The sequence below is a fragment of the Catharus ustulatus genome, chromosome 17 (assembly GCF_009819885.2).
Source record: "Catharus ustulatus isolate bCatUst1 chromosome 17, bCatUst1.pri.v2, whole genome shotgun sequence".
Taxonomy (NCBI): Eukaryota; Metazoa; Chordata; class Aves; order Passeriformes; family Turdidae; genus Catharus; species Catharus ustulatus.
The window spans coordinates 9,799,324-9,816,928 of NC_046237.1; the positions used below are offsets into that span (position 1 = coordinate 9,799,324).

The 17,605-nt window shown below is 52.8% G+C and overlaps 2 protein-coding genes across 9 annotated transcripts in view; one reads left to right on the forward strand and one right to left on the reverse strand.

Moving 5' to 3' along the window:
* Positions 1-10,150, forward strand: part of ZHX3 (zinc fingers and homeoboxes 3) — a 46,729-nt gene extending 36,579 nt beyond the window's left edge. For 5 of the 6 annotated variants that reach the window (XM_033074800.1, XM_033074804.1, XM_033074801.1 and 2 more), the window contains 2 exons: positions 322-3,039; positions 4,538-10,150. In XM_033074800.1, the coding sequence (XP_032930691.1) occupies positions 472-3,039; positions 4,538-4,600 (2,631 nt within the window). In that variant the 5' untranslated portion in view covers positions 322-471 and the 3' untranslated portion in view covers positions 4,601-10,150. The remainder of the gene's footprint in view (positions 1-321; positions 3,040-4,537) is intronic. The other variant, XM_033074805.1, reaches the window with a different exon arrangement.
* Positions 10,151-10,529: 379 nt separating this feature from the next.
* The window catches only part of PLCG1 (phospholipase C gamma 1), a 40,784-nt gene continuing 33,708 nt past the window's right edge, over positions 10,530-17,605 (reverse strand). The window contains exons 23-32 of one of the 3 annotated variants that reach the window (XM_033075068.1): positions 17,461-17,530; positions 17,076-17,233; positions 16,476-16,572; positions 15,852-16,076; positions 14,886-15,034; positions 13,081-13,195; positions 12,737-12,898; positions 12,165-12,253; positions 11,408-11,595; positions 10,530-11,091 (exon numbers count right to left, since the gene is read on the reverse strand). In XM_033075068.1, coding sequence (XP_032930959.1) covers positions 11,049-11,091; positions 11,408-11,595; positions 12,165-12,253; positions 12,737-12,898; positions 13,081-13,195; positions 14,886-15,034; positions 15,852-16,076; positions 16,476-16,572; positions 17,076-17,233; positions 17,461-17,530 — 1,296 coding nt within the window. In that variant the 3' untranslated portion in view covers positions 10,530-11,048. Of the gene's footprint in view, positions 11,092-11,407; positions 11,596-12,164; positions 12,254-12,736; positions 12,899-13,080; positions 13,196-14,885; positions 15,035-15,851; positions 16,077-16,475; positions 16,573-17,075; positions 17,234-17,460; positions 17,534-17,605 lie in introns of all 3 variants that reach the window. The other 2 variants (XM_033075069.1, XM_033075070.2) reach the window with 2 other exon arrangements.

The following is a 17,605-nucleotide window of genomic DNA, read 5'->3' on the forward strand; positions in this document are numbered from 1 at the left end:
GCACACAGGGAGCCCAGGCACTGCTCTCCTTGCTGAAACACCAAGGATGGGTCTTGACAGGGCAAAATGAGGGGAAAAATCAGTGATTTTCCTCCTTAAATGAGACTTTGATGTGGGCTGTAAAAGTGGCATGTTTGTGTGTTTGGTTTGAAACACAGTTCACAGGTTTAGGTGTGAAAATACAGTAAATCCAAGGTCAAGTGAGATTTTTCCAATGAAAGAAGAAAAACTATTTCTTGAGTGAAGCAGTTAAATACCAGAGCAGTTGTGCTTTGTCTAATACCAAGGGAACTAACCCCTCCTTCCTCTCCTTATCCTCAGGTCCAGTGGCAAATATGAACATTTGTCAGCAGCTCCTCGGGACATCATGAGCTTGCTGGAATCTGGACCACAGAGCACTTGCAATAGCGCTTTCTAAATTTGAATTTAATTTAAATGAAATTAAAATAGTCCTCTGGATCAATTGTAGCGATGGCTAGCAAAAGGAAATCCACAACGCCCTGCATGATACCAGTAAAAACACTGGTGCTTCAGGAGACCGAACAGGATGCTGGAGAAGATGATCATGAAGGAACACAACCAGAGGCTCCTGCAGAAGGACCAGCAGCGAGCGATGCTGGGGCCAGCAACAGTAATAATGGAGCTCTGTCCAACGGGCACCGCGGCATCGCCGACGGTGACACTTTCATCTGCAGGCCTTGTGACTTTGGGTCTCACGACCTTCACCAGTTCTTTGGGCACTTGGACTCTGAGCACTCAGACTTTGGCAAAGACCCCGCGTTCGCGTGTGTGGGGTGCAGCTTCCTGGCCAACAGCCACGAAGGGCTCTCGCACCACAACGCCGAGGCGCACGCCGGCGAGACCAGCTTTGTCTGGAGGCTGGTGAAGCAGGATGGTCGTACAACTGTGGAGCAAAGTCTGGAGGCCACCAGCAGCCATGACCTGCCAGGAGAGGTCCCTGAGGAAGGGGCAGATGGCCAGTCTGAAATTATCATTACCAAAACCCCTATCATGAAGATTATGAAGGGTAAACCCGAGGCCAAAAAAATCCACACGCTGAAGGAGAACGTGTCAAGTCAGTTGGGCGGTGAGTCAGAGGTGAAGGATGGAGAGCATTCATTCCCAAATGGGTCCGTGCCAGTCAGCCAGCCCACTGCAAGTTCAACAAAGTCATCCCACATAGTGAATGGCTCCATCATAGGAAACGTGCCTGTTCTGCAGGCAGGCGTTGCACAGCTTGTGTCGCTGCAGCAGCAGCCCCCGTTGCATCAGCAGCTCCCTACATCCAAGTCCCTTCCCAAGGTGATGATCCCACTGAGCAGCATTCCCACGTACAATGCTGCCATGGACTCCAACAGCTTCCTGAAAAACTCTTTCAACAAGTTCCCCTACCCCACCAAAGCTGAGCTCTGCTACTTGACTGTGGTGACCAAATACCCAGAAGAGCAGCTGAAGATCTGGTTCACTGCCCAGAGGCTGAAGCAGGGCATCAGCTGGTCACCAGAGGAGATCGAAGATGCCAGGAAGAAGATGTTCAACACTGTTATTCAGTCTGTGCCACAACCCACCATTACAGTGTTGAACACACCCCTGGTTGCAAATCCTGGGACTGTTCCCCACCTTATCCAGGCAACTTTACCAGGCCATGTGGTGGGGCAGCCAGAGGGGACAGGGGGGCTGCTGGTCACACAGCCCATCATGGCAAACGGGCTGAAGGGCACCAGCTCCTCCTTCACCTTGGCAGTAACTTCTGTCCCCAAGCCGCAGCTGGCAGGGCAGCACAGCACCGTGAGCTCCAGCAACACATCTGGGGTCAAGGTGGTCAACAGTGCCCAGTCCCTGCTCACCGCCTGCCCTGCCATCTCCTCGCAGACTTTCCTGGATCCCAATATCTACAAAAACAAGAAATCCCACGAGCAGCTTTCAGCCCTCAAAGGCAGCTTCTGCAGAAACCAGTTCCCTGGCCAGGCTGAAGTCGAGCGGCTGACAAAGATCACGGGCTTGTCCACCAAGGAGATCCGAAAATGGTTCAGCGACAGGAGGTACCACTACAGGAACGTGAGAGGCGGCCGGGCCGTCTTCCCTGGAGACAGTGCTCTTGATTCCCTGCCCGAAATCCCCTTCGACGTCCCAGCCAGGGGAGCTGAGCTGAGCCCCGCAGCGGCGGCGGCCGCGCCGGGCCCGCAGCACCCAGCACGGCGGCAGTCCTGGCACCAGGCACCCGACTTCACCCCCACCAAGTACAAGGAGCGGGCGCCGGAGCAGCTGAAGGCCCTGGAGAGCAGCTTCGCCCAAAATCCCCTTCCTGCGGAGGAAGAGGTGAACCGCCTGCGGGGGGAAACGAAGATGACGAGGAGAGAGATCGACAGCTGGTTCTCGGAGAGGAGAAAGAAGAAGGTGGCGGAGGAGAATAAGAAAGTGGAGGAGGTGGCTCAGCAGGAGGAGGAGGAGGCAGAGAATGGCGGCGGGGAAGGGGAAGACTCCTCAGATGAGCAGAGGGCCACGAGTGAAAACGGCTCAGTCGACGCCTCCGGCATCAACCCGAACTCGGCGGAGCGGAAGGTGAGTCCCATCAAAATCAACCTGAAAAACCTGCGAGTGACCGAGTCCAACGGCAAAAACGAGGTACCGGGGACCGGCGCAAATGAAAAGGGGGACGGCAGCTCCAGCCGGCCGCCCACCCCTCCCAAAACCAAACTGAACTTCAAAAAAACGGCCCAGCAGCGGCATCTGCTGAAGCAAATGTTCGTGCAGACCCAGCGCCCCACGAACCAGGAGTATGACGCCATCGTGTCCCAGACGGGCCTGCCGCGGGCCGAGGTCATTCGCTGGTTCGGGGACAGCCGCTATGGCTACAAGAACGGGCAGCTGAAGTGGTATGAGAACTACCGGCGGGGGGTCTTCCCCCCGGGGCTGGTGGAGGTCGGCCCCGCCGGCCGGGAGGTGCTCGAGGACTACTACGAGAAGCACAAGGGGCTGCGGGAGGAGGACGTGCCCGGCCTCTGCGAGCGCGCCCGCCTCGGCGCCCAGCAGCTCAAGGTGTGGTTTGCGGTGAAGGCGGAGGAGGAGGGCAGGGGCTGCGGCCCCGAGGCGGCCGGCAGCCGGAAAGGGCCGTGCGAAGCCGGCGCGGAGGCGTCGGAGAGCAGCGAGGCGTGGGAGCCGGGCGGCCAGGAGGGCAGCGCCGGGACCCCCGACGCGCCCGGGCCGCCGCCCGCCACAGGGCTGGGTAAGGCCCGCGCCTCGGCGTGGGAGGGCTGGGGTGGCAGGGCACCGGGCCTCTCCTGCTTCGGAGACAGGTTCGGAAAAGGGTCAGTGTTCGAGGTTTAACTGAGGAAGTGCTGAGGAGCTCTCTCTGTGAAAGAAAGGCGTGAAGGAAGGAGGGTGAGGAGGGTCTGGCAGGATGACACGAGTGCCACTGTCTGCCTTTTCCTGCCTTGGTCATCGGGTGCTGGCACCGCTCAGAACCCAAATCCTGGTGTTATTTCATGATGGAGTAAAACTGTAGGAGTGTCCGGTCATTTTAGCTGCCCTGTGGGAAGATGGCCCATGGGTTTATTTATGTATTTATTTGGGAAGAAAGGGGCCTAGCTGCTTGTCCTGTGCCATTAGTTGCTTCCATGTCCCTGCCTGATCTCCAGCAGCAGGCACACGCCTACCTGCCTTTCTCTGTCCTGCTGCCTGCTTTCCAGATGTGAACATTCTTGTTTGGCATGGAAAAAGGCTCAGGTGATGAAGGTGGAGGCTGCAAAGGCAGGAGGGGACATGGAGTCTCCAGAACTCAGTTTAGGAAGGTGTGTGTCTGAGTGTGCATGTGTGTGTAGTGGAGAGGAGAGGTGCTTTCCAAGCCTTTTGTTGGCTTTTCTGCAGTGCAGATGGGGGCTGTTTCCTGCCTGGTAGGGTTCCCACCAGATGGGGATGGCCAAGTGCTGGCCCTGTCCCATGGTGGTCCACACACACAGCTCCTTGCTGGCCAGCTGGGATCTTCTGCAATCCTACTGCCTTGCTTTGGAGCTTCCCACACATCTCTGCCGTGGCTGCAGGCCTTAAAGAAATAATTATAAAAGTCGAGTAAAATTCATTACTTCCCTTCACATCTAATTTCAAGAAGGTGGAATGTGGTTTGGATGGGTCCTGCCTTTGCTGCATATCCTGTGTGCTTTGCAGGGGAATGGTGGGTTTGGGGACTGGAGGGGACCAGCTGTTGTGCTGGGGAACTGCTGTGCCCCTGCTAGTGCCCTCTGAGCGTGGCTTTCTGTCAGCCAGAGTGAGGAGGCCCTGCCAACCCTCATGGCACAGAGGCAGGAGGTGCTTAGTAAAGGTGCATCCCTCCTTAGAGGGGCGAAGCCAACTCCACTTCCTCAAGGATTTTGGGCTTTCCAGCCCCTCTGCATGTTGTTCCAGCCCCTTCTTTGCAGCTGATTCTGTCAAGGCTCGTACTCTTGCCTATCTTGAGGCACTCTTAGATCTCCTCCTCCCCACCCAGCACCCCACCTGGAACAAGGCCAGGAGCATCTCTGACACCTCTGTTCTTTTTCAGAAACAGACTGAACTCAAACCACCAGCCCTGGAGGATCTGCTCTTACCCTTGAGAAGAAATTAGTGATCTTTAAGAAGCCCATGGGCCGGCCTGATCCAAGCCTGAGGAGCAGGACGTGGTGATGAAGCACTGCCATCCATGAGACCTTTGAGCACAGCACACGAGGCAGCATGTGCACAAACTGGGCACCCAGTGCTGAGCTCTTGGTGGCCCAGCCAAGGAGAAGGCTGGGAGGTGGCTGAGGCAGGGGCTCAGCTCACACCCAGGAAATAGGATGCTCCTGTTTGCTTTCCAGTGACAGACTTTCTGATTTCATATTCATATACCGATGCCTACAGCTGCCTATACAAGCATAACAAATCTCAGACATTGTATAAACAAGGTCATTGCTTAGATATGGACTATCATGGCATAGTACTTGTTTCTTTTTTCTTTTTTTTTTCATCTGTCCATTAAGGTGTTTGTTCTCTAAAGGTTGTCATGGCTGCATATATCCTCTCTGCCTTTTCTGGTCCTTAAGCCCTGGCAGTAAAGGGCTTTGTGGGCACACAAGTGTGAGTGTATTATGAAAGGGAAGGGATGTGAGAAGAAAACTGCCAGTCTTGAATTTGAGTGAGATTCTCATCCCTTCAGATGAGGTTAGAGTGAGCATTGCATACTCTCTGATAAGCAGCAGGTTCCCAGCCCTGGGCAGCTCAGGAGATGGAGTTTGGTGTAATTTGTCCCTTGCTAGCTAGAACACTTTCCCCTGTGCTCCTGGAGACTGACTGTAACAGGCTGTTAAATCTCCAAGTCTCTCTTTAATCTCTGAGAACTAGAACATAATAATTTTTGCATCCTGACCTGGAATCCTTTTCATTGTTTGGAGAGAACAGTCTGTTCTTCAGAGAACAAATACAGAGAGTCACAGTGTGGCTGTGAGTGGTACAAGTCATTGTTGTCTCCAAGGCAGTGGCTCTGCTGCCATTTGGAAGTTTTCTTTTTGCAGCCCTACGTGGCAGATCCTCCTGCAGCACCACTGGTGATTTTGAGTGTTTGTTCCAGTCCTTTTTGGTTTTCTTATTTTTCCCCCCTTTTTTTTTCCAGGCTGTGTGCAATAGTTCTGGCAAAACAGCAAAATAAATTTCCCAGTTATCCTACCTGCTGCCTGGTACCTGTACATTTTTGATGTGTGCTGTCTTGGGTGGTTGCTATGTGATGCAACTGCTTGAATATTTTTACTTTAAATATTCCTTTCTAATAGAAAACAAAGTCTAGAAGTCAAGAAACTCTTGAGCTGAATAGTCCAGCCAAATGTTGTGTCAGATCATTCTGTCACAAACTAATCAAATCCCAACTCCAAATTGGTTCCATGTTTTGCCTTCACTTTTGCTCTTGGAAGGCTATTCCAGAAATTGACTGCCTTTGAGTGGTTAGAAACTGTATTTAAATTTCTAGTTTGAATTAATTCATGGCTGGTTCATTCCTGGTTTGTTTTGGAGCCAACATTGTCTTTTAACTTAAATAGTTTTTGGTGTTTATCTGCTGATGTATTTATGGAGAGTAGTCATAGCTCCTTATTTTTTGCCAAGCCAACTCAGCCAAGATTTTTCAGTAGAAGGTTTTTATTTAGTGAGAGCTTTTTAATGTGGGAGACTTTATTGTTGGTGGTAAATGATATTTATTAGGAGGGTGGGTAGCAAACCCCAAAGGATCGGCTCCAGAGATTTACAAAAAAATCTGGTTTAAAAACAAAAAAGCTCTTTCAGAACCTCTTCCAAAGATGGTGTCTGATTTCTACCTTTAATTGCCCTTGCTTTTGCAATTCTTTCTTCTCCCCCTCTTCGAGAGGCCGCCTTGTCCAGCTGCTGGAAGGGGCTGTGGCTGTTAAGTGCTTTGGCAGAGGCTTCCCCTTGCCTGGTGGGATGTGCTGGGTGCTTGTCCCTGAGCCCACAGGGCTTCCCTGGCACATGGTGTGAGACTGTGGCCAGGTGTGACCATCTGCTCTGCTCTGAGGTGACCTGCACCCCCAGAGTGACTCCTTGGATGTGGTCACTCACCCTGTGCATCCCATAGCCAAACAACCATCCTACCACGCTGTGAGCAGGGGTGGCACTGACCTGGAGCAGCCTATGTGGCACCAAGCTCCCTAGATTTGCCTTTGGAAGCACTGCTGATGGTCATGACACAGCTGGAGGCATGACCAGCAGCCATCCCACCTTGGCTGGTGATGGCTCAGCTGGTGCCATCCCCGTGACTCTCTTTGGGGACCAGGGCCTGCTGCCCTGTGGTGACAGCCCCAGGGGTTCACCCTCATGGGTGCAATCCTGTGCACCCCAAAATATCAGAGAGGGTGGGAGAATCTGAGTGGTTCTAGAGCTGAAAGCAGATCTGGGAGTCGTGCAGCCTGAGAATATGGATGTATGTACAGTGTCACCTTCAGAGAACAAATACAGGTAGGTCAATTTACTCTGTAGTGTCTATGTACATGCAGGTTTATTTAACTACACATATATACAGTTCAAATATGCCATTGATTCTTTATTGCATTAAGATGTACATTAAAAATGTACACTTTTACTAACTACTTGCTATATAAATACGTTGGAAGTGTAGTTTGCCCATTCAAGGTGATTTTCTGTGGGATTTTTTGTGTACACTTTAAGAGCCTGTGGCTGGTTGGAAGAGTGATCCCCGCTCCATCTACAGGAATGTTTAAGGACTGTGATATGAACTGGTCCCTTCAAACCATGTTTTAATGCACTAGCTGAAATGTTTTGCACTTGGATTGTATTCAGCCGGTTTTCCAGAAAAATTGAAGTCTTGTGAGCTAGAGGGAGAATTTCCCGGTGTACACAGAAAAACCAGCCTTGAGGGTTGGAAGCTGCTGAGGTTTTTGAGCTTTGTCTCCATGCATTCATACAAGCACAGCAGGAGTTTTCTTTCTTTTGGGTTGGAGGAATTTTAAAAAGTGGTTCCATGCAGACTCCCCTCGGACATGGTGATGGGGCTGGCAAACGCCTTTGCGTGGGGAGGGTAAGATTTAGAGACAAAAAAGAAATCCAAAAATGATTGAGTTCCCTTTCTAACTCCTACATTCCTTGTTATCTGCATTTTTTAGTTAACTTGAAATCTCCATAAAAGTATAAGCTGAAGATTTTTGAGGGTTTAGCTCTGTGGTCTTCTGTTTCTCTGCTGAGGAGGAGAAACAGGTGCCATCTCCAGACTCTGGTTTTGGTGCAGGACATTGGAAAAGTGTTTGCATCTGAAACTGAAAAGAAAAATTGAGAGGTGGCTTGACAGTCCCAACAGCAGCTCTTGTGGTGTTAAGAGGAAGTGTCACCACAATTCTTCAGAGTGTGTGAATATTTATCATCATCTAATCAAAGATGACTATCTTGACTTGAAAGGGGGGTGTAAGATCGAGGTGATGTAGCCAGCATCAGTAAGGAAGGGAAATTAAATTCTCCACCTCCATCCGCTGTGCCTGAACTTGGGCCTGGCAGGCACAGCAGAAACCATCAATTTTAATCCATGTGAATCTTGTTACTTATGTCTCCAAGGCTGCTTAGATTAAGGGCACAATCCAATTGCTTAATAACCCGAAACCCTGATTTGTGCTGGCCCTGGCTTGCTCATGCCAAGGGCTGCTGGTTCTTCTGGTGCAAGGAACTCAATTTCTTTATTCATTGTTGTCAGCAGCCCCTGCCATGAGATTTCTAGACATTGTTCCACTTTTCATTTGGGTACCTTATTTTTCAGCTCTGTAATTGAATCCTTGAATTTCTTTTCGGTTGGTTTTTGTTTGGTTTTTTTGGCAGAACACTAAAACCATTATCTACAGCCTCCTATCTCCACTTACCTGAAAGCTGAGTGATGCTGCGCATCAGGCCTGCAGCATGGTGGGAGGATGGGCACAGGTGCTTGCAGGTACTTAGGGTGATTTCATGTCCCCCCTCCCTGAGTTGGTCACCAGGAGAAGCCACCAGCAAAAGCAGTAGCTGCTGGCAGAGAAACACTGGATTCCTGAACCTGGTAGGAGGATGCTCACACAGCAGCTGGAAGATACCTGCTGGGTTGATTTTTGTTACATGTCCCCTGACAGTTCAAGAGAAGGAAGCTGTAGTAGGCTAGTTTTTCAATTAGGGTTTTGGGTAATTTGGATTTTTTAATTGGAAAGCAGCAGATTTTGGTCACCTGCAGAAGTGTTGTATTGTTTTCCCTGCAGCCCCTCTCTTACAGATAAAACAGAGGCAACCTGATCAGAAGCTGGCTCATTGGGAACCAGAAGAAAAAGATGATTTTCAGCACTTGGGCACAAATGACAAATGAACGTGATGCTGCACATTCCCATCAGGGTGACAATATTTAAAATGCTTGTAAAATGCTCTTCCCCCTGTTGCCCAGATCATTTTGGCTCTGTTCTCTTCAAATCATTCAAAGTCCTGATGAGATTCAGCTCACCTGTAAACCTCTGGTGTCAGTTCTTAGCTGATCCCAAAACCAGCAGGGTAAGATTGGGCAACACAACACATGGAGGGGAAAGAGGCACTTGCAGGCTATCCCTGTTCTTCTTTTTATTGGGAAATTTAGTTTCTGCTGTACGTTTTACTGGCAGTGGTGTGTGCCAGGAATGTTGGATTGGCATCACAAAACTTTAAAGCAGAGCAAGGGAGCTCTGTTATGTAAGCAGTAATTTTTTATTTATTTTTTTTGTAATGGCCCAAGTGCTCTGTTGGCTGACATTTGGCATATTCTGATGGCACAATTAAAACCCCTTTTTCCCTGTACTGATGGAAGGTGGTGTTAGGATTCTTGCTTACTGGTGCTAGTGAAGGTTGGGCTAGGAATCCATGGCATAGAAAATTTCTAGCTAAAATTGCACTTTCTGCCCCATCTGGCTCGTGGTGGTGTTATGGGTACGTGGCTGTGATTCCCCTTGCACATACTAACATTGCACTAAAAGAGAGACTTTGGGAACAGCGTGTTGATCACTTTGTTTCTCAGCAGACCACAAAGTCAGCCTAAAGGGGTCTCTTTTTTTTTTTTCTTTTTTTTTAATTATTGTTATTTAGAAATCATGCTGGTGCTGAATGACCTGGAATTTTTGCTTGGATTTATCCAAAGGAAAATGTAATTGTAGCTGCAACGGGACCTTTCATAAGGGTGGCCGGTGCAGTGAGGGAGCAGGGTGAGAGCTCTGCTGTGTAAAGCTGTCTTTGTACCGGGGAGGTGTGGGGGGTTCCAGGGGGGTTGTTACTTTGGATTTTTTTTTTTTTCCAAGACCACAATTTTAAATGGTCACCTTGGCAATCGTGTGAAACAGGAAATAGTTTTTACTTTTGGTAAAGGTTTTAAAGAGGAAACAAAAAAAGAAGCTGCCTGTGATTGTGGGCTGTAGCTATTATTAGGGCTAGGGTAGCTTGTACGTGCTATGGACTTTACCTGCTCTTATTCTGAGGGCAAGAACTCCCTGTAGCAACAATGCCACTTCTGAGAAGTGAACGGCAAGTTTCCCTTCCTTTTGTATATGTGGATGTGAGGGTGGGCGAGGGGAAGAGCTTGCTTGTACAGTTTGTTGAAATGAAACCAGACATTTTTGGTTGTTCCTAAATAAAGAGCGTAAAAGACAAACGTGAGTTGACTGGTGCTTGCACTGGGGTTTGGGAGGGCCCAGGAATGGCTGGGCAGGGAGTGCTCCATCACAGCCTCCTCATTTATTTTAAAAGAACACCTTTTCCATGGGGCAAGGCCGTGAGTGAGTGCCCCAGCAGATGGTGAACCCAGACACCTCCACCCTAGGGCTGCTTCTTCATCTGTCCCCAGGCTGCCTCAGAACTGCACAAGCAGTTGGAGCACAACTTTTGTTTTACCCTTTTGAACGAAGAGCATAAACCCTGGAGCTGTTCCTGGTTATTTCCCTCCCCAAAAGGCAGGAAGAAGGAGGGAGCAGTGCAACCTCCCCTCAGCTCTGCCCTGGTCTGCACAGCCCACAGACACCCAAGCCAGCACACACGTAATACTGACACTTTTATTGTTGTTTAAAGCTAGAGCGGCCCTGTAAATGTAGAGTTTCACTACTGGACCCTTCGGCAGTGGCTATACAGATGTGGTGGCACCAGGACAGACAGAGGTGCTGCTGTGGTCACTGCAGTCAGGCCTGGCCCAGACTCTGGGCATGGACACAGCAGCTGCACACCATCTCTGGATTGCAGTGACACAGAGGCTGGATGGGGATTTTTAAATCTCTTCTTGTCATTACAGACAGTTTGGTCTCGCCTCTGGCAGCCTGTCCGCACCGACACGCTTCTTAAGGGCTTCGTGGTGAAGGGTGGTGGGTACTTGGGGTTGGTTAGGGGTTTATTTCCAGTATTTTTATTTTTTTTTTTAGTTCTCCACTTGAACACACTTCAGCAGAGAAACTGGAAAAGCTGCCTGAAAGTAGGCCATAGCAGTGCCGTTTCCATAGAAACCAGTTCACAGCGTGCTGTGAGATTCACAAGCACTGAGGTGCTTTCGCCCGCCGCCATCGCTACAGCCGGTTGTCCCCGTTGACCCGGGTCCTCCGCAGTACCCTGGAAGGGGACAGAGGGACACGGCTCAGCCTCACCCTGGCATGACCAAGGACAGGGCTCTGGTGCTCTCAAGCCACCCACTGGAGGAAAGTGGGGGCTCAGCCACACCCCCATGACCGGGGACACTGCCACCAGCTGTGTGTCCCACCCTACTCCCACAAGCACTGGCACAGCTTGCAGCTCACATTTAGGGTTTCCACACAGCAACCAAGGCTGCAGCTCCACTGTGGGTTAGGGAGAGGCTGCATTCATCTGCCTCCAGCCAGACTAAATGCAGGGGGCCCTTGGGGAAATGCTGAATGAGCGGTGGCCTCACCTTCGCTCCCGGCTCTCGAAGTGGTCAGCGAGCTGCTCTGGGGACACACGGAAATCCTCAAACGGCTGCTGGTACCGCAACTCAAAGGAGCCCTCTCTGCCTCTGCTTGCCAGCAGCTGGCTGGAGCCATCCCCTGCTCGTTCCCGTAGGGATGAAGCATTGAAGAGGCTTATTTCTCCATTTTCCTGCTCGGATGAAGAAAAAAATGCTGTAGTCAAGGGCTTGTGATGTCCAAGTGTAGATCCTGTAGTAAGGGCAGTTGTGGTGCAGGGCCCTGGCTGCCCTGCAGGGTGTCCAGGGCTCATGGGGGCTTGGGGTTTGCAATGTACAGCTGCTCTAACAGCCATCGCTGGCTCCCACCAGCACTATTTTAAATGAAGAAATAAAAGAACCATCTGTCTCAGAAGGAGCCTGCCCTCTGTTTATGCCAACAGGGACAGCCCCAGGCCAGCCAGCTCCGTGATCCTGAGCTGCAATGTCCCTGGGCCACAGACAGGCACTGTGACAAATCTGCCTCCTCCAGCTTCTGCTGAAGGGATTTCCAGGCCAGTGAAACACAGGGCAGACAGGACCCTGCCTGCTGCAGGAGGCAAACCCAGTGCTTGCTTTCCTGCTGGGCAGCACTATGGAGCAGCACTGGGAGTTCAGCTATCCAGCAGGCACCACTGAGCCTCCCTGCCCCAGCTGGAGCAGGGCTGGGCTCACTGGCTCTGTTCCTCAGCCCTGCAGCATGGTCACCTCACGTCTGCAGTCTCACCTTGCAAGGGAAAATGTCTATCTTGACAAGCAGAGACGCCAGCTCCAGGTTCTCACTGTAGTTGTTCTTCAGGGGAACAGCTCGGAAACCTATGGCAGAGACAGCCCAGGTGAGGTGTCAGTGCCCTGGCACTCAACTCAAGGGGGTCCTTCTCCCACAAGACCCTTTGTCTCTTCTGCCATGAGAAGCTGTGGCTGCCCCATCCCTGGAAGTGTCCAAGGTCAGGTTGGATGGGGCTCAGAGCAATCTGGGATAGTGGAAGACGCCCCTGCCCATGGTAGTGGGGCTGAAAAAAGATGGCCTTTAGTGTCCCTTCTAATCCAAACCAGTCTATGGTTCTGTGATTCTCCAAACCCCCCAATTTCCCTCAAAGTGGCAGGTAGCCCCAAGGGCTGTTAGCAAATAGCTCTGCCTTCCTTTAACTGGTTGGGGATGTGACCTGTTACAGAGACAGGAGGGCCAGCCTGGGGCACAACACCACCCTGCCATAAAACTCAGCATCTCCCTAGCTAACAGTGTGAACTGCTGAGGACCACCATGACTCCCCCTCCCTGCTGTCCCAAGTGCTTCACCTGTCTTCAAGCCTTTCACCAGGAAGGTGGCCTGAGCCAGGAAGTTCTCATCGCTGAACATGTCCTCCTCATACACCACGAAGCGGAGGAAGGCAAAGTCAGGGTTGCTGACCTGAAAGTGGAACTGCTTCGGGGTCCAGAGAGGGTTCAGGCCGTTGTCAGCTGCTCAGAAAACACAGCTGTCAGTGGGCAGCCCCACTGAGTCCTCCCACTGCCCCCTTGGCTGATGCTGGGCTCAGGGACAGCACCCAGCTCAGTGCCAGGCTTTGCTTCAGAGCCCACGGCTCACACCAGGATCAGGAGAGCTGCTGCATCCCTCTCCCTTCCCTTCACACCCCACTCACCCACAATCTCTGTTTTCTGCTTGGCATTGTCATACTCAGCACCAGACACCTCCACCTCCACAAAAGGACAAACGATTCCCCTTCCATTTTTGGGAAGGTGCCGGGCCCCCAGGACCTGAGCAGAGAGCAGGAGAGACTTGGTAAGAGAAAGGAAAAAAGGGAAAAATGTGTTTGCATACCAAGACACTTTCTTCCCAATTAAGTCACCCTGGCTCTGGTAATTGGAAAGAGAAGCAGTACTGACAGCTAGCCCAGCATAGCTCCCACCCCTGGAAGCTGCTATAGTGTTCTTGATCCCCACTTTGACTTGTAAGCCATAAAAAATAGCAGCTGAACTGCTCCAGGTTCCTGTCTGCTGCCAGCACAGCCAGCCTGGGGCCACAGCTGGAGCTGGGCTCCCAGCCGAGTGCTGCTCCCTGCTGGGACACTACACTGGACCCCCTCATCCTTGGTGAAACTTCTCAGCCCTCCTGCCTTGGTGCAAGGAGAAAAGGAGCTGCTCTGCCTCGTGTCTGCAGCACAGTCTGTGCTCCACACAAATGACAACCTGCTCCTTGCAGGAGAAAGCAATCACAGCTCCCCCTTGCCCGTGGCCATATGTCGCTCCAGCGTGCTGTCGGCACGCTGCTGCTGCAGGGGAAGGACCTGCTGCCAGCACTGCATCATGTGCTTTGAGTCATGCTGGGCTCGAGATGGCTTCTCCATCCATGAAAGCTGCCTTTGGTGGGGACAGCAGGCCGTTTTGCCAGAGCACGAGAGGCTCAGCCTGTCTCTTAAAGGCGACGGTGACTGGCTGTGGCACAATGACTCTTGACACTTGGTGGTGGCAGCCACATCCTGAGGTGCAGGAAGAGCTTGGAGAACAGAAGGGGAGGGAATTTTTGAGGAGACAGTGGGCATGGGGTCAGTGGTGCAGAGGGTACATGATGGGGTGTCCTCATGGAGAAGGGCTGTGGCTTTTTTAGGTGAAATCACTCTGAAACAGAGGAGGCTGCAGAAGAAAACTGTGAGCACCTAAAGGCAGGATCTCCACTGCATCCTCCCCAAGGTCTACATGACCTGAGGGGACTGGCAAAGGAGACTGATCCATGGCTTGGTTCTGAGACCACAGGGAATGCCTGTACAGGCCACTGGACCCCACTGGTCCAAACACGAGAGCCAGCTGGTTTGGCACAGCCCTCCAAGAGCTTTGCCTGGCTAGCAGTCCCATGTCCCTGCAGAGCCTCTCCTGTGCAGCTCTGAGAGCTGACACAACAACAATCCAGCCTCAGTTCCACCATTAGGGAAGAAAAAAAATTCACCAAGCATCCACAGCCCATCCTCTGGCCCCTTTCCTCTTATCATCACCAGCAGCACAACACAGAAGTGGCCTGAAAAGTTTGCCTTGACCTTGAGGGGCCATAAGCAAGGGTAAATGGAAACATCGAGCCTGGAGCAACTGAGTGACAAGGAGGGGAAAAGACACAGCTCTTGTGTTGCTAGCCTGTGGATGCAGTCCTGGCCAGGCTCTGGGGACAGGGATGCCACCTCTGCAGCTCGTGGATGCCACCTGCTGGCACTGGGACCCGGACAGGAGGAGTTCTGGGGGGAGCATCCAGAGAATACTCCTGCTGCTCCTCTCCAGGCACCCTCAGAACCCCCCATGAGTGCCCCTCCCAGTCTGTGCTGCAGGACTGGGGCTGAGGGGGCTCGGTGAGGAGCAGTTGCAGGCAAAGGAGCCCAGAAAAACCATTCCCTCACCCCAAATCTGGTATAAGCACCAGGGTCTGACCCTGCATTCCCCCCCAGCAGGAGGAGGTACTGACCTCAATGGAGATGGAGAGCGGTTCTGTGCCCCGCAATGTGCTCTTGTCAAAGGGGTCAAAGATGTCATCCCTCATGTTGGGTGGCTGCAGGACATACCCACACTGGCCACTGGACATGAACAAGGCCTGGTTCATCTGCATGGGCTTGTCTGGAGAGCAGAGGCAGGAGATAACACGAGATGAAGGAGACCTGTGCACTTTTCACAAGCTGGATCATCACCCCCATCAGTGATGCTTCAAAGGAAGCCCTTGGCAAGAGCACCTGGCTCACCCCTTGGCATTACTGAGCAATGAGTCCCCAGTGCAGCCTGTGCATATGTTGGGGCCATGAGGTAACTCTCTCATGCATGACTTCCCAACTACCTAGTGCTCCTGGGTCACCTCCCTCTTTTCCCCCTGCTTTTTTCAGCTTTCTTTGTGCAGACTGTAGCGTTTGCCAAACCCCCTGTGAGATGCTTGAATTCACAGAAGGAATGAAAAAGCCAGCAGGAAAAAAGAGGCAGGTCATTTGCTGGTGTGTTGGTGAGCTGAACAGGCTCACAGCAGGGCTTGGCAAAGGCCAGGGAAAGGAAGGCTGAGCTGCACGGCAGGAGCAGGAATGGAAGCTGGGAAAAGGCAAGAAGAGCAGCCAGCTGGACTCAGACCATGCAGCCAGCTGGTGTCCCAAGCCTGGGGCTGCACCATCCCCTTTGGCACCTTCCCTGCTTGTCACCAGGGACCTGGGAGAACTCCCTGCCTCCCTCCATTTCATCCTGTTCTCATGGCACGGGCACCTGGGAGAACTCCCTGCCTCCCTCCATTTCATCCTGTTCTCATGGCACAATCCCCAGTCTCAGTCCAGCTCCTTGGCTCAGTCCAGCCCTCTGGAGCACATTACCCCAGGTCTCACTGCCTGCAGAGCCCTTCCAAGACCCACAGTCCCTCAGAGGAGGCACAGAGCACCTCCAGGAGCCAGCCCACCCTCACCTGGGGTCTGGAAGTTGAGTGCCACCAGCTGGCTGCCACAGATCCACATGGGCAGGGGGTCGTAGTTGGAGGAGTCGAGGCGCTGGCCCTTGGGGTAGATGCGGGACAGCTGCAGGCGGTTGTACTGCAGGAACTTCTTGCCCTTGATCTTGTTGACGTACTTTTCTGCCTTGGTCTCGGGAAAGGAGGACATGTCTCGGTAACAGGCCCTCTCTGTGCCGATCTCTGGGAGGGGACAGCACTGTGTAAGCCAGGAGCACACTCCCTTTGCTGACACCGAACCACCCCAGCTCCTTCCCAACCCACCCTCTCACCCCTGGCACAGCCACCAGTGGGTGTTTGCCAGGTGCCCAACACCAGTGACTGAGAGCACCAACACAGCTCCCACTGACCACAATGCACCCCAGCCCCACTCCCTCAGCAGCTGCTCTGGATGCTGACAGACCCCACCAACAAAGGGATAGGGAAGAGAACTTGTACCCTCTGGAGCTACCAGAGCTCCAAGGTAACCTGGTGATTTGGACACCTTGGACACCTAGCCTCAGCTGAGATCTAGCCAGAGCAGCCCCTTGGGGCACACCACAGTGACTCCCTGTGATGGCCACCAGCTCAGCAGATGCTCACTCTCTTCGTCAAAGGGCACAGGTCGGCAATAGACCACCAATTCTGAAAGCTCCAGGGCAATCTTCTTTCTCCTCTCCATCATCTTCCCTTCAGAGAGCTGCAAAGAGAGGGTGAGAGAGGTGTCAGGCCAGGTAGGAGCAGTGGTGATGGATGGCCCAACTCATAAGCTGACCCTCGCTGCTTGGTGTGGCCCCTGCCCACACTGTGGGGACCACCAGCAGATCTGCCAGGTCTGAGTGGGGGACATCCACAGGAGGGCCTGGGTAGGTCCCACATCCAGCCTGGAGCAGGACTGGCACTGGTACCAGCACAGGCCTTGCCACCCTCCACAGATGGAGATCCCCCAACTCCTGAGGCTGCAGCACCCACCCAGTTGTCCAATCTTCCCAAATATCCAGGCTGAACCTCTCAGGCTGTGTGGCCACCACCCTTTGCCACGTTATCCAAGATTGCTGTGGCTTTGCCATCTTTGTAACTGCTCTGCCAACCATCACAGGCTGGCACCTCACCACCCCCACCAGCCTCCACCTGCTCCTCAGCTCCTGGAAAACCCAGGAGCCAGGAGATGCCTCCTCCCCTGCCATGGGTCCCCAGACCCACCCTGGCATCAGCTGTCTGAGCTGCCTCCCGGATCTTCTTCACCCAGTCGAGCAGGTCCTCGTGCGTGTCGGCCGCCACGTCCAGGGACAGGCGTGACACCGAGGACATGCTGATGGAGAAGACGAACAGGCGGTTGTTCTTCCCCTCGGGGCGGATGGCTGCGTGGGACAGGAGCAGAGGGCAAGGTCACAGCAGGGGCTGAGCCAAGCCCTGCACAGGGAGGAAGGGAGAAGACAGGCACAGCACTCATGGCTTCCCCAGCACTCTACAGCTACAGGAAACTCCCATTTCTGGCCACAGGAGGCAAGAGATGGAGCCCAGGAAGCAGTGAGTGAGGGGCTGAGGAGCCTCAAGGGCCTTTGCAATGTCCCTCCCTGGCACTCACCGATCTGGCAGGAGGGCACGTCCAGGACACCTCCGAGCAGGTCTCCCAGGGGACTGTTCTCATCCAGCTGCTGTTGGGAGGGAAGCACAGCAGGATGGTGCTGGGCACGGTGGGCAGAGCAGGGGCACAAGCCCTCCTTGCTGCA